Source organism: Cygnus olor, chromosome 2 (assembly GCF_009769625.2).
Source record: "Cygnus olor isolate bCygOlo1 chromosome 2, bCygOlo1.pri.v2, whole genome shotgun sequence".
NCBI classification, from domain to species: Eukaryota; Metazoa; Chordata; class Aves; order Anseriformes; family Anatidae; genus Cygnus; species Cygnus olor.
In genome coordinates, this window is record NC_049170.1 from 57,113,217 (window position 1) to 57,140,219 (window position 27,003).

Below are 27,003 nucleotides of genomic sequence, written 5' to 3' on the forward strand. Positions count from 1 at the left end.
TGAAGAGAGAGAGAGAGAGAGAGAGAGAGAGGCAACCATATAATCATAAACAATCAAAAAGCTTCACTGGCTAGTTTTAAGAAAGCTCCCCTGCCATAACCAGGACTCTTCTAAACAGACTGCTGGTTTGAGACACATGTAGACTGGCTTTAGCTAAGATTAAAAAAAAAAAATGGCACATACTCCCCTAGACTGTTTTTATTTTTAACATCTTTTCTGCCCAGAAGCACTAATGCTGGGGGGTTCCCCACTGGGAGCTGCTGTGCTGATGTAGCATACCAGGGCATACAGCAGCAGAAAGTACTCATATACACACCATATATCATTAGTGCTGGAAGAAAGCTAGACTTGGAAAGATTATGCCAAGCATTTCAAAAACTTTGAGAGTGGAGGACCTCACTATTACAGCAGAGGTATAGCAGGGTCTGCTCCCTGCTAGTACCTCTCTCCATATTATCTGGAGAATACTGAGGACCAGGGAATTCCCTCAGGACCTCTCTACCAGGGTCCTGAGGCAATTGGCTGATGCGGTCTCCAAGTAAATCTCCATTGTATTTGAAAAATCATGGCATTCAGGCAAAGTCCCTGATGACTGGAAAAAGGGAAACATCACTGCCAAAAAAAAAAAGTAGAAAGGAAGACCTGGGGAACTAGAGGCCAGTGAAGCTCACCTCTGTGCCTGGCAAGATCATGGAATGAATCTTCCTGGAAGCAAGATTAGGGCATGTACAGGACAAGGAGGTGATCCAGGACAGCCAGCATGGCTTCACCAAGGGTCAAGCATGCTTGACCAATCTGGTGGCTCACTCTTCTATGATGGAGTGACTGCATCAGTCAACAAGGGAAGACCGACTGATGTCACCTACTTGGACTTCTGTAAGGCTTTTGACACAGTCCCACATGACATCCTAATCTCTAAATTGGAAAGATATGGATCTAAAGCATGGAGCAACCAATGGACAAGGAACTGGTTTGATTGCTGCACCCAGAGAGTAGTGGTCAATGGCTCTATGTTCAAATGGAGGCCAGTGATGAGTGGTGTCCCTCAGGGGTCTGTCCTGAGACCAGTACTGTTTAATATCTTTATCAGTGACATACACAGTGGCATCAAGTGCACCCTCAGCAAGTTTGCAGATGACACCAAGATGTATAGTGTAGTTGATACCAAAGATGGAAGAGATACCATTCAAAGGGATCTGGAGAGGCTGGAGAAGTGGGTCCACATGAACCTAATAAGGTTCAACAAGTCAAAGTGCAAGGTGTTGCACATGGGTCAGGGCAATCCCAGAGATGAGTACAGACTGGGAGAAGAACTCATTGAGAGCAGCCCTGCAGAAAAGGGTTTGGGGGTTCTGATGGACAAAAGGCTCAACATGAGCCAGCAGTGCATGCTTGCAGCCCAGAATGCCAACTGCATCCTGGGCTGCATCAACAGAGGCATTGCCAGCAGGTCAAGGGAGGCAATTGTCCCCCTCTGCTCTGCCCTTGTGAGGCCTCGCCTGGAGTACTGCATCCAGATTTGGGGACGCCAGCACAGGAAGGATGTGGACATGTTAGAGAGAGTCCAACGGAGGGCTAGAAAGATGATCAGAGGGCTGGAGCACCTCTCCTATGAAGACAGGCTGAGAGAGCTGCAGATGCTCAGCCTGGAGAAGAGAAGCCCTTAGCCAACCTGGTCTAGTGGATGGTATTTCTGCCTGTGCCAGGGGGCTTGCAGTTAGATGATCTTTAAGGTCCCTTCCAACACAAGCCATTCTATGATTCTATGACCAGCTTGTATAAGCATAGCAATAACCCAGATACTTTGGTTTCTTCCACTGCTTTCCCAAGCCTCACAGTCATTTGGATACTGGGAAGTAAAGTATTTGAAAGCCCACCTCCACAAGATCCCTACTTAATGCTGGATACCTTCTATATCTCCATCTCTGATGGCCCCAATCAAGCATTTGGCCAAAAGAACAGTAGGACAGGGAGTCCTGGAAAAGGCGTAGAGAAGTCACTTGCTGTACAGTTAACTGGAATGTAAAATCTAGTGAATGGTGGCAAGACAACTTTGGAAAGTAAATCATGTTACTGTACTATGCGCTGCAATAATTGGGATGCAGCTTTACATGTTACAAAAACTTCTTTATTTCAACTGAATGAACATTATTCTTCCAACACATAGGGACTAATGGTTCAACTGTATGAATCCTGTTTACATAACCTAATCCTTATTATTCCATAAGCTCATCATTATTTATTATCCACTTCCTTTTTGTCCCTCTTTACTGTATTAATATTACAAAAAGTGACGCGTAGAAATTAGCTCTTAGCATCTACAAGTTACATAACCTCAATTTACTTAGATGCCAACACAGTCTTAGGAAAAAAGATAGGATGACTAATATGAAATGGAATAACATGCAAATAAAGATGTTTTATGTGGGCACAAATTGACTTTATCATTATGGAAAAAAAGTAAATGGAGGATTAGCCATTAAGCTACTTGCTAAAGTGATAGCAATTATGAGATCTAATTTGACAGATCAAGAGAAACTAGAAATTGTACATGTTTTCACAGAGCTATCATTCTATAAATTAGGATAGAACCAATGGAGGTCTTCGACAATTACTTTATTCCTAATAAATATGAATAAATATGAAATGGACCCTCAGGAAGTTTTGAATGTTAAATGAACAGATGCTTCCCAATCACTAGCCCCCAAATAAAATAGATATTTTCTGTAATAATCTGTATTAGCCCATTTGCAATAACGAGAAATGCTCTATTTCTAAAACACCTGGTCAGTTCATGTTAAATTGTATGTATAGTGATAAGCTTGGTAAGGCGTGCCTCCAAAACTAAACAATCCCTGCACTGTTTTCCCCCCTCCCCTCCAAAAAAAAAAACAGTTGTGTGACAGCTGTATTTAAAACTTAAAACAAACAAAACTCTACTCAGCATTTACAACATCCAGTATTGTTTTAGTTGTAGCAAACAGGTAAAGGTTGGATGATGAACTGCTTAGTGGATCAAGGAGTCATGATCAGGGAAAGCAACAAAAACATTTCCCTGAACTTGGCAGTACGTCCCAAGAACTACTGTCAACTGACCTAAGTTTTTCCATTGCTCTCTGAGTAAGTGGGAAATGTTAGTGATTCATAATGTAATAATGTAAGGTCAAAAGCGGTCTTCAGCAGAAAATCATCTGAAAATTGCTTGCTTTTTTCTTGCATGACCTGAAAACCTTTAGTAATTTGTGCTTTGTTTGAAAGCAAGCTCATCCATGTAAACCAACATTTTCTTAACACCAATATGAAAGGAAGTTAGATGATATCATGAGAGATCCTTGCTTTACTCTTTTGTTTTCTGCCAGGTACACATAAGACTTTTTGGGCAATTGTCCTTTTTCCTAGGTATTAATAATGGAACATCTCCAAGCAAGAGCTTGGTGTTCTGATGAAACACATAATAAAAAGATACTTTCACCACTCAGTACCAGTTTTTGGTGGAACCTATTTAAGGACTCCTTAAGATCTCTCAGATAAATAGGGTTAACGTGCAACTTGTTTTCTGATGGAGTCCAGTAACCTCAAATTGTGCAGCAGTTTATGATCTGTCCCTTCTAACCTACATTGCACTAATTCATTAAGTCCTGTCAGCAGTAGTACATAACAGACACTTTCTTGCTGTATTTTTTTTCCTTTTGTTGTATTCTTTTGTTGGGAAGCATTGTCTAGATGCTGGCATGACCCTTCTGGAGTATTTGGTTTGGCATAAACTTTGCCTGTTTGGTTAATGAGGTTTGTCCAATATGAAAGAGCACAGAAGTTACTATAGAGAGCATAACACATGCTAAAGCAGTAATGTCCCATAAGGCTACATCTTTACCATTAGTGAAAGAAAAATCTTCATATTTAGAAGGTAAATAGTAGATTTCTTTCCTCTTAACAACCTGTACTGAATAGTTTCTCTCATTTTCAAGTCCAAAACATCTCCCATAGATCAAATTCAGTCATTGATCATTACTAATAACATTTTCCAGTGTAGCCTGTCCCTTTAGTTGCTGATTTGTAACACATATGGAAAACTCATAAAAAGCCTTGATAAAACCACCATTTAAAGAAGACAACATCTTGTCCTTGTAAGTCACCGTTACCAGTGTACAGTTTCTAAATGATAATCCCACTAGCTACTGTTCAAGTAGAACAGCAACATGGCTACTCGAAGACCCAACCTGTAATTACACGGTAGAGTTTACTCAGGATTAAAATGCTGATTTATGGTCTGTTCCTGTATGAGCAGCCTTAGGCAGAACTTTTCAGTAATCATTCCAGACTCACGCTTCTATTTAAAGCTATTACAATTCTTAGGAATATTACAATTTCTTATCAATATTAGACTTTTAATGCAGTTGTCACTTTACACTCTTAAACTTCTGGCCTACAGGCAAGAATGGCTCCTTCCTGATTAGCATTGGGGGATCAAGTAATCTTGCTCAGATTAAAGGGTTATTTGGAAGCTTCATAAGGTTTTCTGTGAATACAGCATAAGAAATTTCTCCTTAATGTTTCCCAATTTATTTCCAAAGGTTATTCTACTTCTGGGAATGGTTTTTAACAAATGTCTCATATTGATAAAGGTTGTTAGCATTTTAAATCACCTTATCTGAACAGACTTCTTTGTTTCTCTTACCAAGTGGGTAGTCTAGTAACTTTCTTTCAGAATAGACCTTGAATCATCATTCTTCTATAATAATTGCAATTTATGTAGGACAATCAAGACTAAAATTATTACATAAAGGTCACAGCGCTTAGTGATGAAGAGGACAGAAGAGATTTCATATAATGCAGCAAACACAAGGCTCATCTAAGGAATATAAACCAAATCTAGATCAAACTAGTTCCTATTTTTCCATAAGCTTTATGTGCAGTGCAGATACACAGTACCGAAAAGGTTCTTGTCCAGAGACAAAGTTTAAGTTAGATAGTTACACTATCACATTTCATTATAAGCCATCTGAGTTGAAAATTCAAACTATTTCAGGTAATACAGACTTTTCAGTTTAAAAGAGCTACTTTTGAGATTAATATAACCTATGCTTCAATATTGCATTTTCAGTTACATGACTGAATTCCAAAACTGGGAGTTACAAACAGGGAATTAATCAGGCCAGTTTGAGGCTTTAAGAACAGCTTAACAACTTTAGAGATTTTGAACCCTAAATTTGCAAGGCCAATATAACATTTAATTCTTCAGATTCTATTTACCTTCTGTAATATCTTACTTCCTTTCTCCAGATCTCTTCCTGTTTTCTCCAGCCTGCTAGTTTAACACTGTAAGCATCCTATGAGCTTCTACTTCTAAAGCCACAGGAGGTTTATTATTCTCAGTTTCCTGAAAGTTTGACTTAATGCTTATTACTGATTAAATATCAATAATACAATGCCTTATACAGAGCATCATACATGCAGCAAGCTTCACTGTACTCGTTTCCCCCCTTTCCCATAGCTTCAGTTAAGGTTAATTTCATGAATATTACAGCTTATACTATATTTCTAGAAGTCATTTTCATGCCAATTGTTCTGTTGGTGAAATTGGATTTGTGAGTAGGACCATTTGATGTATTCTGGCAATGATCTTAGACTTTTTATAGAGTAATGAACTGTCTAAAAGACAAGCCAAACAAGTCCCCATGCTAAGCTTTCTCAGATTGAGATGACTAAGGAGCAGCACTTCCACAAGCTAGTTTAGGAAGCAAGGAGTGAATGTGCTTTCACATTAGTAGCACCTAAATAACCAAAAAGGAAATTGGGATAAGGAGGCTAATTAATAGATTAAACATATAGAAGTATTTTTCCCCTACAGTGCTAATTCTAATTTGTTAACGGAGATGGACTTAGATTTAGCAGTCCAGCTATAGAACTTGATGAGTAGAATGGCAATAGTGACATTCAGCAGTGTACAAATCAGATTCAATGTTGACTCCAGAGATCAGGTAACTTCAGAGACAATTAAAATTACAGGATGTTTGATATGCTTAACTTCATTACCAGTGATTAAAATATGAAACCCTGCTCTTAACATAAGAATTTTTATTATTGCTGTACTTGCTTGGTTTTGTTTTCCTGAAGACTTGAATTTCATTGCATCACAGCTGTTGATTTGTAGCTAAGTTGTCTTCAGTTAAGCATATAGACTTGTGCACTGGTGCTTCTACTCCCATATCGCTTTCCTACAGCTTCAGATATTGGTGGTGTTTCTGCTGCTGAGGAGTTAGTTTGTGGCCTTTAAGTCATCTTGTCCTCAGAAAATGAGCCTCTCCTAACAAGATAATCAAGCAGCATTTTTATGAAAATTGTTTGGTGATATAGTAGCATAGAGGTAGCATTCTGTGCAGGCTAAACTCATCTCAAACAGCTTGAGCTACAGTGTTCATCATTCAGAAGGAGTATGCACAGAATAGTAGTGTATACATAAATACAGTGGTACATAAACCAAGAATGATGGCTCACAGTTACAACAATTATATTACTTAAAATGACTACTAAAGACAAGATTACATCAGCTCTCATGGTCCAGTAACTTCAAGACGCAGAAGGCAGATATGGTATTTGTGACTAGAGGGGAGAAAAAAATTAACAAGGCAGGCTTACAAGTTTATTTAACAAGTCTCTTAAACTCCAGTTTTGGGTTACTCATGACTTTTGAATCTTTAACATATTGAGACTAGTTATTGTTTCAATTTTCCTTAACTCTCAACATTTTAGCTAAAATGAGTGACTATAACACTGAGATCAAAAGTATTTTTGCTAAGTACCACATCAGAAAATTCTATTTCCAAGGTATAATTAAAAGCTCCTAAAATACTTGTAAAGCTTTTTTGTTTTGTTTTTTCTTTTGTTTTTTTTTTTCCTGTTTGTTTTTGTTTGTTTCGCTTTTTTTTTAAGTTGCGAATACTATGAAGCCTGACAACATATAGTACTTTTGGCTTCAGCATTCGACAAGAGACAATACTAACACCAGGAAAAAAAGAAATCTCTTCAGTACTAATAGCTTTATGTCGTCTACCCACCTCAAATATTAACATAGTTAAGAGAACCATCACATCTCTTTGATTCTGCCACTGATGCTACAAGTATTTACTTGCTCTCTGCCACACACACAGGATTTTACATCAAGATTTTGTCATACTGAAGAATACTTCACAATGTACCAGATTCAGCATATTAATGCCATTGTTTTCCAAAAAATATTCTACAATTAAGTTTATAGAAAGAGAAGAGGCAGGTATCATATCAGAACACCTATACTTACCATATTCCATATTCAACCTTTACATGCTTCACGGACCTAAGACTCATTATGACTTGGTGCTGCTTATCTTAACCTCTAAAACCACACCTTAGAACAAAAGATCTAGTGGTTTTATGAAATGAGTGTCAGTGAGTGTCCCCAACAAAACAAAGTTCAACTTCTCTACTTAAGTGTATCCTATTCCAATTTAATGCTGGAAGAATGGAGATAAAAAAAAGAAATGCTCTCCTGTGTTCGGGCTAGAAACACCAAAACACAAGGATAAAATGGCCTACAATTTCTGATCCTGCTTTCAGTGTATACCTTCTGTGCAAAAGGCGAGTAGAAAGACTTCTGTATAGTCAGAAAATAATCTGAGTGCTTGAGGGAAAAACAAACAACAGAAAAGGAACACAAGAGGGTTCTGGTCATCTTCAACAGAAAGAAAAATCAAACAAAATCACCACAAGAAAAGAAAACCACATTAACAGCAAACAATCTATTATTCAGGTATGTTACATCCAATGTACTTTGTTTTGATAATAGCAGGAAAGTGGAATCAAACTAGGGGAAACACCAAGGACCTATTTCATTGATAGGACAACAGAGGCTGTAGTGTACACAAGAACAGCAAACTCAAGGAGAGATTGTTTCTGCTGTTGTGGAAAGAGCATTGTGAAAGTAGAATGAGTGGTAGCAATCTTGAAGACACTTAGGGAAGGACGAAAAAAAACAAAGTTAAAATATAGCTAGAGGAAGAAAAGAGTGCCATCATGCAGGTACATTGTTCTGAAAGAAGCTGTGAACATTGTTTACATCTGACAATTTACCTTACCTTTGTATGTCAGGCAGATGGTTGAACATTTAAAACCAGAAAGTCATGCTTTCCTCTTAGGCAATTCTCCACAAATAGCATTCGACTTATGCTCATTGATGTTCTGCTGGAATCTGAAACTTTCAGTGGATCTATGGTAACACATACAGCGTTCCTACAGTGCTGTACTTTAAAGTAGTAATGCACGTAGTGGAAAGTACAGCTTTGTATTACCTTATCAATAGGCTAACTGAATTTCACCAATTGTTTTCAATGCCATCGTATGTTTTTGTCAGTTACTAATAGGATAGAAATTAGATGTTCCTGTACTTACGTACCTCCACAGCTTCCCCCACACCATGTACAGTACATGTTACTGTTTCAGTAAAGCCATTTTATAGAATTTGAAATCATCAGAAGCAGAACTGGAGAGCTCTAGCTATCATATTAATGCCTACATCTGTTATCCAGAAATTAATACAGCAGTTTAAATTTTATTAAAGAAATCTTTCAGTCTTTAAAGTGAACTGTGGTGAACTGTGACAACAGAACAATTTCCTTAAATATTTTAAAATCACAGTACTTCTGTTTTTTTTTTTTTTTTTTTTTTTACAGCTCTAGTATCGATGAAGGGGTTAGTTCTGTAGTTACTTGTATAAGTAACTTCTTCCTCTCTACACAGCATAGCTAGGGATTTACAACAAATGTTAACTCACCAGTTTTAATACATTATCAAAAGATGCTAAGTATCAGTGAGTTGTTTTCATACCTCTGCTTTGATCCAAATACGTTCCTCAGACATCTCAGGCAGTCTAGAGATGAGAGAAGTATTGTGTGCAAGAGGCTAGTAAGCATGAGTTCAGTTTTTGTTTATTTTCTAGATGGTGGGAATGTTGTTGGCTGTTTTCTTTTTTAATTGTCTTCAAGATCTCTAAAGACTAAACAAAAGGACCTTTAAATTGCAAGTTAGCTACAAATAAATAGGACTCTAGCATTCCCGTAGCAATCTGTATGGGACAAATCACAATAAAGAAGTCCTAAAAGCGGCAAAGAGGAACTTTTTTTTTTTTAAATTATCATATCAGTCTAAGTAGATCAGTTATTATGGAGCTCTTGGTGTGCTACAGTTCAAAGAAAGCAATCCTGAAGTGCCAGAATCTCTTTAGACTGGAGGCTACCACCACCTAAAAGAGTTTATTCTGGTCCATTCATCACAGAATGAATAGGTAACATTTTGGGTCTAAATAGCTGGAGTGGTAGCAGTATTAATAGTTTCTTTTCTATCTTAGATGGAAAATGATAGAATGACATTGAAAACAGTTTCAAACTAATATTTGTCAGCAACTTCACGTGTAACAACAGAAGCTGTAATAGAAGCACGCCACTAGTCCACACACTCAACTGAAACTTGGGGAAAGATTGAATCAATAGGTGTCTATTGAGATACAAAATGACAAGAGTTCAGTTTTGACTGTATCTTATCTTTTTTTTTAAGCCTGTCAAGCATGCCAAAAAGCTCTTACAGAGTTCGCTTGAAGACTGTCATTAGCATCTGCTCTCATAAATCAGGATATTTTTCTTTCCTCGGCTTAGTTCCATTGATGAAATACTTGAGGTTGACAGGGTTCTCTCTCTCTGACCTCTCCCTCCTCCTTGCCCCCACCCCAGTCCAGACTCAATGCCTCCCAACCCCCCTAAGATAGCAATTACCTTCCAGGTTTATCGGTAAAACTGGATATAGTAAATGTTAGCCATTTGAAATCTGCAGAATTCTCATGGGTCATCTTCTCTAAGACGATACAATGTTGATGCATTCCCCCCCTCCCCCAAACAGAGTGAAGACACAGTTCCAACTCTCTATTTCATAGTGAACTAATATTATATTAATCTAGTTCCTCACCTTTGCTTTAATACTTTATCCCATGTTTTACGCGCCTTAAAAAAAAAAGTGTAACATGATCTTAATCTCTTAAAAGCCTTAACTCTGCGTTACAGTTGCTCCCAAATGCATTTGAACTCATTTTCACTATGGAAACTTGACAGTGCCATGTCAGCAGCTTTGCCTGATTTCTTGTAGTACTGGGATTTAATTGATTTATGAATATAAGCTCTTTATGGTTTAGAAAATGCTGCTTTACAGCAGCACATCCTAAGTATGTTTGTCCAACAGTGCTCTCCCTCTCCTCCCTTGCTTCTCTGGCTCTTTGTAAGTTTTGTGAACTTCTATCATGAATTAAGGAGGCTGATTTGACAAGAACAGGAAGAGTATGTATACAATCAACTGTGCCCAGTTTCTAGTAAATCTATGAGAAGGACCAATAAAGCAGAAGCTTTTTTTTTTGGTGGTGGTGGTTTGAAAATAAACACACAAAACCCAACCACCTTCAGCTGGCTTCAACTTTTTTTCTTAACTCACTATTCAAACACTGCAACACAGCACAGGGAATAGTCAACCATCAGAAAGTTCTCATTTCCTCAAAGATTTCAAAAGATTGACATAGCTGAGCTCAAATAAGGAATGAGCTACAGAGTATTATTCCTCCAATTCCTCTCCCCAGTAACTTTCAATGCTTTCAAATTCAAAAGGACTATGTCCTGCAAATCATTCATTGAAATCAGTTTCTGGAAGCACTGACTGGATTTGTCCAGAATCTTTTATGTTATCTGTTTTTTTGAAGCATACCCTTCCCTAAAATTACTTAAATTACTCTTTTTTGAAGTTGCTTTCTCCTATAATCTACTCAGTTCATACATAAAAATAAGCAACTTAATTGCAAAATAAGTAATAACAGAGAATCATAGCAATTTACTGTATAAACTTTCTTTTAGCATTTTCAAAGAATAGATCTGATATTAAGAAACCTACTAATACCTATTAGTTTGTTTTATTACGAGTTTTGAATGTTGACTTTGTAGAATCAAAATAATAAACGCAATGCTGAAAAACAGTTAGGAAATAAAGTATCCAAAAGAAAGAAAAATTGATTTTTTTTTTTCCAATCAGTTTGACAATGCAACCATTCCTCCAACAAGGAGAATTTTCTTTCCGTGGTTAGTCTCATTAGAATAAATGCACAGAAAATGCTCACCAAGCACTTCTTTAAATTTAGATAAGCCCATTGGAACACATGCTAATTTAAATTAGGTTTTTAATGGAATGCAGTATTCAGCATAGCCAAAAACTTTGTGTTTAATACTTAAAAGAAAAAAAAAAACACTGTCAGCCAATCACGATTGGTAAGGGTATCCTCAAGCTAACAAAGAAGCTTATACTGTTGCTAACATAAGACTTAATCATTACCAGCATTTATTGTTACAGTAGCCAAGACTTATCCCTTTGCCACCTTACTTTGTACTTCAGACCGGTAGTGCTAGGAAGAATGGTTCCACATCAGTTTTAAGACAGGAATCTACTTTGCCTGCAGTGCACGAACACAAAGCCTATTATAGCTTTGTAAACTTATATTATGATATTTTACTAGTTTATGTACATAAAACAGTGATAGATACATTGGAGAGACTGTAAATTAAAGCTAGTTTTCCTCTGACTACAAGCAGAGTTGTATCACCACAAAAACAAACCTGTTCAAGTGACAAGTTATGTTTAACACTAATGCACTACAGTTCAGAAACTTCCATGATTTTTAAACTTCTATTTACATTACTAAAGATTGAGATTAACGCACACTACGTGCTTCTGAACACATAAAAGGTACTGAAAAATATCATACCTAAAGCAATTAACTATTTATAGCAAGTTATGCCATACAAAAACACCTTGTAAATGCCTCAGAGGGTACAGGCTATACAATAATTAGTACAACTATAAACTCAGGTCACAAAAGCAACACTTTTCCTGAAAACTGTTATAAAAGAAAAAAAAAATATTTCTGCTCTCGTTGAACCCAGCAAGAATTAGATTCCAAATAAAAGTTAATGGCTTTCTACAAGTCTTTCTGAATAGGATCTATATCAATAACAAAGTACTGTTCTTTAACTATCTTAGGGAGTCCAAGCATATTTATAAAAAAAAATCCAAGTCAAGAAAACTATCTAAGAAATAGCACATAGTTTTCTTGGCCTGACACTAACTTTTTCATATTTTTCAGTGTGAATTCACTGTTTAAGAAAAGTTCCAGGACTAAAAACCCTCAGGCTGAAGTTACCTACATAGCCACATATATATACTGCATCAGCAGCAGCACTGTCAAACATCCCTTAGAACGCACTTCTGCTCTGAAGCCCAGAGCCTGTACATTGCTTTAAAAAAAAAAAGTGTGGCTTTTTTAAAAAAAAGTTCACATACAGTGATTCCATGAAGGACAGAGTCCCTTTCTAGATCAAGACAGCTCCAGATCAAACATATTCATGCCAGCACGTACTTTTGCTTAAGCCTAAGTGTACGCACCTGAGCAGCTGTGTTGATTTTGAAGTCAGACACTTGAAAGTGTATTTGTAGGATTTGATCTTAAATGTCATGTGTTGCGAGGTACATTATTTTGCCTTCTTGTGTGCAAAGCTCAGTCTCCTCAGTTAATAAGCACCAATCTCCAGGGAAGACCAGAAGCTAAAAAGGTACAAATGCAGAGATGCACAAGCCCAAAAATTTACATGGAAATGAATATTTGTGGATCCAAACATTATTCACTCCTGGATTAGGTTCAGTTTCACTGGAAGTTAACATCTAATGAGCCAGAAGCAAGTGGGGAGACAACCTTTCACAAGCTGTGCTTTCTGCATATTAGACCTTGCAGGCAGCAGAGGTAATATAGAAAAATGTCTTAGACTTATGGCAATTGTCACAACCATAACTTTCATGTGCTGGCACAGAGCCTGTCTATTAAACAAATCTTTAGACTATTCAAAATAGTCGCTTTCCAGAGAAATATAAAATACTGTCTACGACCATATCCCAAACTACAGAACTTTAGAATTCTCAGCATATAACTTTCACTTTAAGAACTCTACTGATATAAGTATCTTTTTGGTCATTAAAGAACAAGACTTAGTTATTTTATCAAAATAAACTTCCACATGGGTGAACTACAGCTTTCTGCTGTTTATTTAATTTTTCAACCAGGACAAGCAAAATGAAAACTGAGAACATACCATTTCTTGCTTTACTCTACCTAACATGTAAGTTAGGTTTTATTATCTGCAGTCCTATACTTCCCAAAGGATTTCTGGAAGACTACAGCTCCTTTTGCCAATTATTGTACAAACACATTCAGACATGTTGTCTGACCACGTCTACTCAGTTTTAAAACTATTACTCCCATTACTTCCATTTTGACATTTGAAGCTAGGCACAGGTTGAAGTGTTCACTAGACCAGAACCTAAATCATTTTGCAAATGCACAATCGAGAGGGAAATACTGAACCACAATTTGTTCACTAGTGCTACAGATGGGTTTTGCCTTAAGATTAGCACAAAATCTGAAGTTTCCTAGCATTTAAGGATATTCTATGATTCACCTCATTATAGAAACTGAAGTCAGCTGTAAACTGAACACAGAAATGAAAGCCACCTACATCACAGAGTGGAGGAGCACAGAATATTTTACAACTGATTTACATCTTTATTTCAGCAGCTAGCAATTCTGGCTAATTTCAGATATCATCCAGAATCACAAGCTGTAAGGAACTTCTGCAGGTCATTTTTTTCGGCCCCCTCACAACATTTCTGACGAATTGGCTCCAGAGTTTCACCACTCTCACTATGTAAAAAAAAAAATGCCAAGGAAGTCCTTATCTGCTCAGCTTTTATGGTTTAATATGCCAAGTACATTGCAGAAGTATTTTAAAGAAAAATACAACCTGGTGATTAATAAGACTTATGCTTGGAATGTCACATTTCTGATTCAACTTAAAGCATCATCATTATTATTATTTAAGTCTATGACCAATCATTAGAACTTCTATTTCTAAAGCACACCTTTAAGTTTTTAGTTACTTTTGTGAGATGAAATATCCCAGAATGGTTAAAGTTGGAAGGGGACCTCTGGAGGTCATCTAGCCCAATCCTGCTGCTCAAGCAGAGACACACAGAGTAGCTGCCCAGGACTATGTCCAGATGGCTTTTGAAAACTGACTACGTTATGCTAGACCTACTTGTCATTCAATATAAGATTCAGGTATAAAATGAATATCAACAATAAAAGATCAGGAGTGTCATAAAGCAAACATAATCAAATGTATGTCTATAGAAAACCAATACAAGATTATAAAACTGAAAAATCAGCTTCAGTTCCATTACTTAAGCAAGCATTCACAGTTTCTTGTGGGGACTCAGGATAGCCTGCACCTGATATTTGTTAGCTGAAAGACAATGACATTCAGCCATAACACTGACTATTGTCATTGCTGAGCTTATTAAGTACATAATGCATTCTTGTTCACATGCTTAAGGACCTGCACAATATATTCATTATATCACGATGACACTAAGGTATTTGAAAACTAAGCTACCTGGGAGCTAAAAAAAATGGATTTAGGATGTTGCTGTTTAAAATTTGACAGTTTAACATAAGCAGACAAGCGGTCCTCAGACTAAGAACAGATTAGAAAGTGATCCTTTAGCATGGAAGAGCTCTAGTAGACCACTGTGCAAGTCACTAATATGTTATTCAATTTGCTTTCTATTTAGCGGCCTGTACAGATTGAAGGGAGGGTTCAGACACTGCCATGACACCCAAGACAATTTTGTCTTCTGTCCACTTGGCATACTCTGTGATAGATTAAAATAGTTCTGCTCACACCTTTGGAGATAGCATAACACAATTATTTAATCTCTCTCTCACAAAACAGGATGAGTAAAAAAAACAATGGCATTCCCTCTGATCAAAATCATGTCCAAAATGTTAGTATATCTTTCCTGTTAAAAGTTATTAAAAATAAAAACAACCACATGAACCCATATTTACGCTCAAAATAACAGGTCTTTCTTCCTGCACAAAATATGCAATTTTAAGGACTCTAACCTAAAAGCATGTTTAGAAGGTCTTATAATCGGGCTATAACGTATGTGAAATACAGTGTTAGCTAGGGACTATAATTACCTTTTTTGTACTCTCCCCTCACCCCCATGGAAGGTCAGGATTTTAATTTAGCATAAACATTTACACTGATTTGGTGTTAATGTTAATATTCTAATATTTAAAAGATCATTAGACCTTCTGTCATATTAACACAGCTATAGACTATGGCTGTGAAAGCATTTGGTGTTAAGTGTAACCCCATAAATAAATAAAGTATCTTTAAACATATGAAAAAGTTATACAATTTTCTTTGACAGATTCCACACAGAGAAAAACAGATTAGCAAACAGGCTTCTTCAGAATAGCACAGATATTTACCTGTAAAGTTCTGTTCTTTAGGGTTTCAAAAACTCCTTGTCAGCAACCGCCTTGAATATCTAAATATGCCCCCTCAATGCCTTATTTTTTGATACAATTACAGTGACTATTATACTACATTTCTAAGAGTTTAGCTTAATTACAGCAAAGGAAGTATTTTCCTGTATTGATACTCCTTCAAGTCATTAGTCTTCAACGTATAGGTTAGCAACCTATACCAAGTGCTAAGCCATATTGACTTCAGTGGGAGTTACAACTCCACATGCCATAAAGGTGATATTGGCTGTTGTAAGTGAATAGAACAACCCTTGTAAAATAAAGGCATGGAAAACAAGGACTCAGAGCCATAAAAACAAGGTAAGTTAAAGCCTAATAAAATTAAGGAAATGCACACAGGATATTCCAGAAGAAAAATAAGACTTTCCATGTGGAAGAAAAGTTTGAAAGAGGTGTTTCTAGTAATAAAACACCCAGAGAATTAAGAGCCCATAAAAGTGACGTTGGTCACTTGCTGGTATTGCAATGGAGACAGCAAGATACCAGACATAGAAATCCTTCCAAGCACAATAGGTCAGGGCATCCTTAAATAGAACGCAGCAATAAATTCACAACATTCCCAAATGACTTCAGGGTCTTGCCATAAACACTAGTCAGAACTTTATACTAATATATCAAACCACTTTACCATGTTTAATAGGTCTGCACAGAATCTGATATTCTAGTAGCAGCCCAGCAACAAACACCAAGTCATATAGACCATTCTAATCACATTTCATATTTCTAAAATACTCCTATAATTCAAGTCATAATGAAATACAATATAAATGGCTTAATGTAATTCAATAGAAGTACTTAAGAAGAAAAAGCCTATAAACCCATTAATCTAGGAAATGTTTCTGTGACGTAAGCTTCCACTCTAGATCTTATGAAGTAAACAAAAGGACAGCAGTAGCAAGCACCAAACTCTTTTGTAACATTCTTCAATAACATTTTTAGTTTAGGGTCATGGAAATAAGTTGGATTTGAAGGGAAAAAGCAGTGGCAGTTTCTGCAAAGTAAATAATTCTTACATATCCTACTAAAGTAGGTGTATTCTATAATTTATTCCTCCACTTTTAGTTGCTATACACAAATCCTTTGTATTCCTAGACACATGCAGCAAGTCCTTGGTTAGCTTAGGTATAAATGATGCTCTGTAAAGCAGGTGATAAGGCGTGCAGATTTTTCTCTGAATAATCTAACCAGAATTAGCATATCAAAATGAGCAGAAACATTGACCAGGCGGCTCCTGTATAACCTCAGCTATGTAGAGCTACAGAGGAACACCTTGTACCTACCTAGTCATGAAATAGTGCTTTAGGTCTGTCTGATAGTTATTTCCAAAGGCACCCAGAGTATTAAATATCTGAAGTCTCTTGCAGCTATAAAGAGTTAATTATCCAACTCCCTTGTGCTTCCTTTCACAATTAATTTTGGATACTCTCAGGAGATGAAAACTTTTTCTTATGCAAGCTAAATCCCTGCGCTGTACCAACTTTCTTTAATATCAAGAGGAATCATGTATATGAAAAGATTGCATTTCTCAAACAGTAGGTTACTTCTCAATGTCCAGAGAAATGCAAGTCACACATTATAGTTAACATACTAGTCTTCTGATTATTTCCAACTAAAAAGGAACAGAATGAACACTTTTAAAAAAGAAGTCTTTAAAGGCAGTAGGTAAATTGATATTTTAAATTCCGTTCCTAAAAACAAAGGAAACAAAGCAATAGAATATCACAAGTTGAAAGGGACCCACAAGGATCATTGAGTACAACTCCTAGCTATGCATAGGACCACCCAAAAAGCAGACCATGTGTCTGAGAGCATTGTCCAAATGCTTCTTGAACCCTTGCAGGCTCAGTGCTGCGACCACTTCCCCGGGGAGCCTGTTCCAGTGCCTAACCACCCTCTCAGTGAAGAGCCTTTTCCTGATATCCAACCTGAACATCCCCTGTCACAGCCCCATGCCATTCCTTCAGTTCCTATCACTGGTCACCAGAGAGAAGAGACCAGAACTGCCCCTTCCAGTCCCCCTTGTGAGGAAGCTGCAGGCCACCATGAGCTCTCCTCCTCTCTAAGCTGAACAGACCAAGTAATGTCAGTCACTCCTCATAAATCTTGCCCTCTAGACCCTCCACCATCTTTGTTGCCTTCCTTTAGAGCCTCTCTAGTAGTTTTATGTTCTTTTTGTACTGTGGAGCCCAAAACCACACTGAATACTCAAGGTGAGGCTGCACCAGCGCACAGTGGAACCCCTTGACTGGCTAGCAATGCTGGGCCTGATGCACCCCAGGATCCAGTCAGCCATTTTGTCTGCCAGGGCACACTGCTGACTCATGTTCAACTTGCTGTTGAGTAAAACCCCCAGATCCCTTTCTGCAGGGTTGCTCTCCAGCCTCTCATGACTCAGTCTGTACATATAGCCAAGGCTGCCCCTTCCCAGGTGGGGAACCCAACACTTGCACCAGAAGTATCTCTTCAGTAATCCAAACACTACAAAAACAGATTTATGCATAATGCACATTGTTTAATTAAACTGAATTTGTATAGGGTACAAATGTTTAAATAAATGGCTAGTGGTTACCAGATTACTTAGTTTGGGTATTTAAAGAAAAAAATGGGGGGAAGACAGACAACAATAAAACAGAATTATTTTCAACTGAAGCAGCAGCCATTTGGTCCAGGGCTAAGTTTTCTGTTAAAAGTCAAAACATGCTTTCAATTAGATCTTTGCAACTCCACTGACGTTCACTGAGGCTTAAGATACAGTCCACTGCAGAATATAATTGAGGGGCTACATGCAAAGGGTCTGCATTCCACCTTTCCCCATCAGTTTTTTTGTTTGTTTTGTTTAGATCATCATTACAGTAAGCAGTTTCTCCTTCATTCCCCTGAACCCCTGAATTTGATAACTCCAGGAATAAGAAAGTGAGATTGGTGAGAGCTGATGACAACTTCTACCAGAGTGATCAGATTTTAAAAGATACCTCATAATGCCTCTCCAATTGTACCGAAGTTCTTCCAGTTTCCTGTAGGAAATGATTTATCTTAGATATGTTCAGCTCTGTCACTAGTGTTTGTATTTTGAGTCTCATTGCTTTCATAAGACTTCAGCATTTAGTTATTATACCTATAGGGCATATTTGCATTATGCTTAGTGTGATGCACTTATATCTGTATCTAAGTTAGGATTCTATGTATAATATGGTTTCTGTTTCTTATCTGTGATGCCTTCTCTAGACAAATAGCTCAATGGCTTGATGTAGACAAAATAAGCATCTATACCAAAACAAAAGTTCTGTGAACATGAAACACCTCAGGGGTTTAACATATGTAGGGAAGCCTCAAGACCTACCAAAATTAGAATCTCAGACTACAAGAGTGAAGGTAGGAGAGGTGATCAAAATCCTCTAGTTTCTACGGTAAGAGGGCATATTCACTCATCTTATTAAAATTCATGGAAATTGAAAATATCTGAAAGCCTGGGGGGGTGGGGTCAGAAAAATCTATTTCACAGAAATAGGAAACTTACTCTTAAATTCACCTTGAAAGCACTTTCCCCACCACAGACTTCCTGAGAGACTTTTGATTTCTCTCCTACTTAGGAGATAATTATAGAATGTTTTTTTTTTTTTTCTTTCCATGACTAATGCATACAGAAGGGGATCACTTCAGCATTTTATGCAGATTATCACACTTTGTTCTTACCTATATCTTTGCTGGAAATTACTTCTCCTTTGTTCTCTCTCCAACTTATCTAGCAGTCTTTATTTTTTATTTCTTCTTTCCATAATTTATCATCTATTTGTATCATTTGATATCATAACTCTTTCAGTGTTAAGAGTTGTTGAACTCTGCACTTCTATTTTCATTTTTTCCCTTTGCTTTCTCCTTTAATTTTAAATTTACTACTATCAGGAAGCAACAACACTTGGGCATAGGGCTGATAGAAGACAGACATTAAATGAAAGGCTATATAGTACCTTTCTCTTGCAGATAAAATTCTAAAAGGTATGAATCTGAAAGGAAAGACTAATTATTACTTAAAGGACTCTAAATGTATCTTAAAATTTTAGGATCATCACAGTCACCTCATCCAGGAAGAATGTAACTTCATGTGTTTAAATTGCCTATGCCGCATACTTTGCTCATGTGGTCTGATCTGGCTCTCACACTCCTTGTACAAAATTACACTATAAGGAAGATGCAATGGGAATTTCTTCACCACCTTATTTCCACAGCAGGCAAGCCTGTCTCATAACACTACTACAATAGTTCAGCAATATTGCTTTGGGCTCAGAGGCACCTACTCTGTTTTTGAAGCTTATTAATAAGCACACTATTGTAAAAGGTTAATCAGAGGAACATTATTTAAGAATAGGAAAAATTTTGTTTAGAAAAATTAGAGTCAAACAAACAAAAACACTGGGGTCTTGTTTTATTGTTTATTTTCTTTTGATACTAGTTCAACTGGATTCTTAAAAAGAAAGCTAGGATCATCTGTCTTCCTAGAATACACCTAAACTTGCAGGACATGAACAGCAGCAACAGACTTGCAAAATATAACCACATAATTTAGCATTTCAAGTAGGAGTAGCAGATTTCTGCATAACTCATCGCACACTTTTGCGAGTCATATTGATGGTTTGTAACACACCATCAGCTTTCCATCTGAGTTCACCAAACATCTGTAATTGCTATTCAATAGCAAAATGAAACATTTCCTCATGGAAAAGCTTTCAGCATTTCCGTATTAAGAGACAATACAAGAATAAAGACTTCCTAAAAAGCCCTTAGAAAGGTGGGCTGCTTTGGAAACTGTCACAGCTGTGACTAAATCACCCAAATCCTGTCTTGCTGAAAGATTTTCTCTTCAAGGTACTAAGAACAGACTTTTCCTCAGCATAACTGTCCTGCTTTATATATTGTTCACTCAGCCAGCTGCGTAGCCCTCTTTTGCATTCTCCTGGGTGACATTCTTCATGATTTCAATAGTAGTTCTTGAAAAAAGCTTTTCTACATCTAAGATAATACAAACACTAAAGGCTACAAGCATTTTTATATACATAAGGGGGCTTGAAAGAAAAACGTTTTATATTCGTCAAGTTTAAGTGTGAGCTTTGTCCCTCCCTAGATGAGCAAGATCCACATAACCTGTTCCTGAAGAATCCAAAGCAGCACCTGATGTTTTTCTCTTTGCTCCTGCTTCTCCTTCCCCCACCCTCCCCAACTTTTCTTTCAGAAACCTATGTGCCACACAGAGGATTTTTTTTTTCAGTAAATCAATACTCTAATAAAAGACGACTGCCTATATGTACTCCACATATTAAGCAGGATTCTGTTATACAGATAAAACCATTCACCTTATGCTCTATATTTGATGTTCATTTTTAATAACAGGCCATAATAAAAGACACACTTGACCGAAATATAAGTCTAAACCACAGTAACATTAAGTCTTTTCTGATTTGACAGTACTTCTCTGATGTATCTACCTGATGAGGTAAAATAGCTAATCTATTTAATTTGTTTTCAGAAAGAATTATGCTATTTTGCTGTTCTCTAAGTATACTTTTGAAAAAGAAGAACCATCTGAAAGAACTACTATAGGAACAGACATTATAGCTTTTTTTTTTTTCCCCAGCAAAATGAAAGGCTACTATTTTCGGTAAGAATGAAATTATCAGCCTAACCGTGGAAAAAAAAAAAAAGTATAAATATATATATACACACACTTTTTTCTGAAGTTATTATAGCATAAAAATCCGTGTAACATCAATATAGAAAACAATACATATGTTAAAAGACCATTCCTAAGCATACACAAACATTAAAAACAAGTTACCTTCCAAAATAACACATTTGATAGCAGAATTTTCGAAATTATTTTTGTATCTCATATTTACTCTGTATAATTAGCAAAAGGAAACAGCATAAGAGAGGGGAAGAAAGAAAAAAAAAAAAAGAGAGAAACAAGTTGTGGAATGCCATTTACCAAAATAAATGAGTAAATAATTTACTTTGCATGTTCTGATAACTGCCATCAGAACAAGTAGGCTTTGTACAGTAGATAGGATTCCTATCAGCAGCTACAACTTAAGTTATCTTGTTTTGAGCTAATCTCCCTTCTGTCCTCAAAAAATACAACACTAACAAGTTATAATAGGTGCACAATTCCTAAAAATACAATCAGTCAACATCATTGCAGCATACACTTCCATTGTACACTAAAGACTTACCCAGATATTTCCATCCTGGTGATATGGTTTCCAGTTTCTCCCTGTATCACTATAGAGCATCCGATACTGAGTGACCCAGTCAGAACTGCTATACCTGCCTTGAGTTGCAATAGCACTGATCTGCTTCCTATTCCCAAAATCCACCTGCAGCCACTGATAATGATCACTGTCTGATGGAGACCAACCTCCTGCACCTGTTGGGTTGAAACAGAAAAGAGATGTAGACCTCAAACACTTGCTTTGAAGTGAACACATAGTGAAGATGTTGATTGCTGGAAGACAGCCCAGCTGAGAGGAGTATAGATACAAAAGAAATATGATTATATTTTTTAATGCATGTTTAGTATAGGATTCAAATGCATTAACTCTGTTGCCTTAATCATTTTATGATGTAATTATAGTGATTTAATGGGCTGCCTGGTAATGACTCAATGTCTTTATAATGCTTTAATTACAGTTTATTAGTTTTTGCCAAATTATAATTGTTCAAAGGTTGACCAATGTGCCATGAAATTTTTTTTCAGAGTCAGTTGACACAAATCAATAACAATCTCTGGATTTCATAAACACTTTCAGTAGCATTTCATATTAAAGAGATAATACAGATAAAATAGGACGAAGCAATATCCAGCCTTTTGTTTCCCTATGTTTTGCTATAGTGTACAGACTGAAATATCTTAAATAGAATTGAAATAGGAGCAAGTATTGCAGGGCTGGATCCAGTTTTGATCTGCTGGGTATGCAAGCTGTCACAGATAACATTGACAGATGCCTCACAGAAATGTTATTGCTTTTTATGGGTCTGTGAATTAACTTGATAGTAATTCTGTTAACATTCTTCTCAGCCACTAGACTACATCGCATTGTTCTAAGTAAATATGGACAGTGATGCAGAGACAAATGTAATATTATGACAGTAATGCAATTTCTTATTCTTCTGAAGTAAAGAATGTTAGGGGAAAAATCATAATTGGATACCAAGAATCATAAAAATTCTAAGATTGAAATTATAATGACATATTTACCATAATCATAAAGATTAGGGAACAGGTGAAATTAATAATAATAATTATCAATACTGAGAAAAACTGGAGAATCATTCTCTTTATAGTCATAGTGGACATTAAGACAGAAAACAAAAACATTAGACTTGCAGTGATTGTGGTATTTTTTTGCTTTTAATTTTGAACAAAATAGGTGGCCAGGCATACTGTGAAATGATGTAGGCTAGTCCATGGGGTGATTTTAATTGCTTTTAATTTCACTTACAGACATCAGTTGACAACACAAACCTAGCCTTATCATCAAGCAATGAACTTGTTATACCGTTTTATATACTCCCGCCATTAGGCGGCAGCATTGCCTCAATCTAAAACTTCTAAAACTCATTCAGTTGCTACAGCTGTTAACATTTGCAGGTCATAGGACATTTTAAAGTTGTGGTATCAATAGGATCATTTGATGTCATAAGTGGTGGCCTTTCATTGCAATTAAAGTGGCGTACTATGCTAATGAACATTTTTTATTTTTTATTTTTTTAAGATTTAAAATAGATGCTTTGTCCCTGTGCTATAAATAATTATTTCCCAGAAATATTCCCTGACAATTCCAACACTCCCACCCAACTTGCGTATCTTAGAGTGATGGCATGCAAATGATGAGAAGGTGCTCCTGTACCTCTGAAAAATAGCCCTTTGGTTGCTCCAGAAAATAAGGTCCAAATATAAGCTTTCCAAGTTTTCCATTATAAGGTACAAATACCAGCTTTCAAAATTTATTACAAAACTGATGAATCCATCAATAAAATGTCCTTCAACAATGCAACTGTTGAAACTGGATGACATACTGTAAGTGTAAGGAGGCTAAAATGGACCACATATTTCATACACTGTTTTATGTATGCAAGAGATTTTGTTATATAGATTTACATTCAAACTTTTTGATTTTGATATGCAACCTTAAGAGAGAAGAGAAAAAAAGAAAAAAAAAAAAAAGCGTAGCTATAATTAGACTGTTAAAACTATAAAGCAATACAATATAATTGCCCAGAGAGGCTGAGCAGTCTCCTCCTCTGGAAATATTCAAAACCTGCCTGGATGCGATCCTGTGCTCTAGGTGACCCTGCTTGGCAGGGGTGTTGGACTAAACAATTTCCAGAGGTCCCTTCCAACCTCAACCATTCTGTGATTCTGTGTAATTATTTTTTCAGCATATTTATATTACTAAGATGAGAATTTTAGAATTTTCCCTGCAAATGAAAAACCTGCTCATGCTTTGTAAACCTATAACTAGGTTTCAGAAAGTATTCATCTACAAATTCATTGAAAAGTTTTGAAAATTTGGTCTAGCATTAAATTTCCTTATATATATATATCTCTAAGAAGAAGCAGAAAACTTTTCTTCACATCATGCCTGATGAAAGTTAAGAGATACGTGATGCAATAATCACACCTATGATGTGAAGGGAGATGGAAACATGAGTATTTCAAGATAGATTATATTATAACCATTGCTAATAAGTGAGAGACAAGGCTTTTGGTCAATATAACAGAGAGAAGCAAACAATATCATCCCATTGGTTGCTTGGCCAAATTCTGTATCTCAGTTTCACATTTACCTTCCAGCTTTTCCACACAAGTAAATAAATAGCTGAAGACATGAAGCAGGAACACATTTGACTATAGCTAACTGTGCTGCTTAGCAGATCATTAATGTAAAGGGAATGGTCATCACCAGAAACACTTTGTGGGAATCAGTTAAAAGCTTCCTCTTCCTGTTTGATTCATCAAGCTGTGTAACCTGGGGAGATGATTACTTTCTTCATTTGGTTTGTGCTATGTATAACCCCTATTGATTCAAGGATTAATAAAGGTACCTGTTCTTTTTTTCAGTTGTGTGCTCTAGAATAAGTTACAAGAAAGCTGGATTATATAAAATACTACCTCCTGTGAGAACTTTGCATAGGCACTGAAATCATCAAAGGATTTCAAATACATTTGTTTCTCCATTCAATCTAAGCAGAAGCATCAACTCTAAAATCTCACATCCCCAGAAATGTGTACATCCTTACTGCTCATCCTATCATTACATATTTTGCTGAATAAAAATAGCTTCCTCACTGGAATGAGAGGAACCAACCCAATACTGGACACAGAACAGAGGAGTATCTGACAAATAAAATATTTAACATACTTTTATTTTAAAAGGAGTACTGAAATTGGAAATCAAACCTGATTTTCATAATATGGCATTATTTTAGAAATACATTTATTTTTATAGCCAATATATTATGACAGAATAATGAACTATCTTTCAGGAATGACTAAAATAACCAGCATGATTTTCAATTTTCAGTGAGCATTACCTTGCATTGAAACTGCAATGGTAAAATAAATTTGTTGAATAGATGCTATTCACAGGATTAATCTTCATAACTTGGTGTAAACTGTTTATTTTTAATGCTTTCCGGTTATATTCTGAATTATATAATGTCCTTTCTTTGTATTTTATTATGGTGGAAAAAAAGACATTGGTTTTATGATATGATACTCCATTTTACCTTCTGTATTGCCTTTAATGCAAAACGCCACTAAATATTGTGAAATCAATGTGAATTATGAATTAGAAACATATGAGAATTACAAATTATTTTAAAGTCATAAAACATGCATATAATAGAGTTTACTTTCATTAAATAGGCACATATCAGGTTCTTTGGTAGTAGAGTTGCAATAAATGAAAATACAGACAATATTTTTTCCTATTTTTATTTTTATGGTATTTCAGAATTTCATGTGATTAAACACATTCACTCACTCAGTGGCAAAAATAATTGACTCAGTGACATTAACTAAGCGTCACTGAATACTATTATTTATACTGTATAGCACTCTACATCACAAACAGGGCAACTAATTTCAACTTGAACAAGAATGACTGTATATGACCCTTCGAGATCAGATAGTAGAGAACTAAACGTTCAACATAAGTGGTCCACATATCTTTATGCATCCAAGAAACTCCCATGCACAGAAAAGCGTAAGAGTCTTAAGTAGCGAAACCAGCCAGAGCATGCCTGTAGATAAAAAAGGCTATGAAAAATTTTGTTTAGCTTTATTTTCAAAAATGCTACAGAAAGTCATTTGATCTGCTCCTACTGCAGACTGACCAATGTGCAATGAGCCTACTACTGAAAAACGTATTCAGTGACACAGAAGATGCATACAACTATATTCAGAATGCTAAGAACTTGTATAACTTGAATCTTTTCATGATTTTTCCCCATTTATAGACAATTACTAAAAAAATTACTTTAGCATCATTAAAACAAGAGTTGAAGCTCAAAGATTTAAAATATTTAATGATGAAAACCCCAATGGCTTTCATGTTTTTATTGGATTTTATTCCACGAGTTCATTATGTGGAAATGAAAACAACATGAACAACATAGCCTATCTCTAAATGACACATGCAAAATATAGCATTTAATATAGTTCTAAGAATATAAAGTATTCAACTCAATGTGGGTCTATTTTTGTAAAATTTTATGACTAACATCATTGTATAATTTCTTTCCTTTAATTAATTATACATTTCAACTCCCTATTCAAATCTGAGTGAGCTAGCTCCCATTTACTGCACACTAAGAAAAGCTACATGACGAGTTAACCTTACCTTCATATTATTTCCCCATGATAAATTATCACTAACTAGCAAATTCAAGGGAGGCTTACAGATTTATTTTTTTTATCTCAACTGTCATATCCTACTGAGCTTCAAGATCTATAAGAATGGACACTGATGATTTTTGAAACTCTCTGTCTGATCCATTTCAGTTAGAAATCTTTTTTCTTGTGGTATCTTGGCACTTCCATCTGCACTCATGGCCAAAACTGGAAAGATTAATTTTCCCTAAAAGAGTCCACTCTTGTTTTAGTTGCACTTGTTCATCATTCCCTATTTCAAATCACAATATAATACCAGTATTGCAGTAAGTCTAGTTTTCTGCTTTTTTCAAATCAATAATAAAAGGCTTCAATGATATGGATGGAAGAAGGAAAAGATCCTTAATAAGAAATTTGACTAGAAAACAAGATATGAAATAATATAGATCAAAGATTTAGGATTTGTGGTAATTATAATTCCAAGGTTTACTTCACATAATCTTAGAAAACTTTTATGGCTTTTCAGCAAGGAAATTAAAGATATGTCTTTTTAATAGTTATATAATTATTAAACATTCTGAAACATTCTTTGAGTTTGAATCTGCTTACT

General features: G+C 36.0%; 1 protein-coding gene across 3 annotated transcripts in view; it reads right to left on the reverse strand.

The window, feature by feature from the left end:
- The window catches only part of CNTNAP2 (contactin associated protein 2), a 1,166,415-nt gene that overhangs the window by 750,176 nt on the left and 389,236 nt on the right, over nucleotides 1–27,003 (reverse strand). For all 3 annotated transcript variants that reach the window (XM_040547669.1, XM_040547670.1, XM_040547671.1), the window contains one exon: nucleotides 21,730–21,923. In XM_040547669.1, coding sequence (XP_040403603.1) covers nucleotides 21,730–21,923 — 194 coding nt within the window. The remainder of the gene's footprint in view (nucleotides 1–21,729; nucleotides 21,924–27,003) is intronic.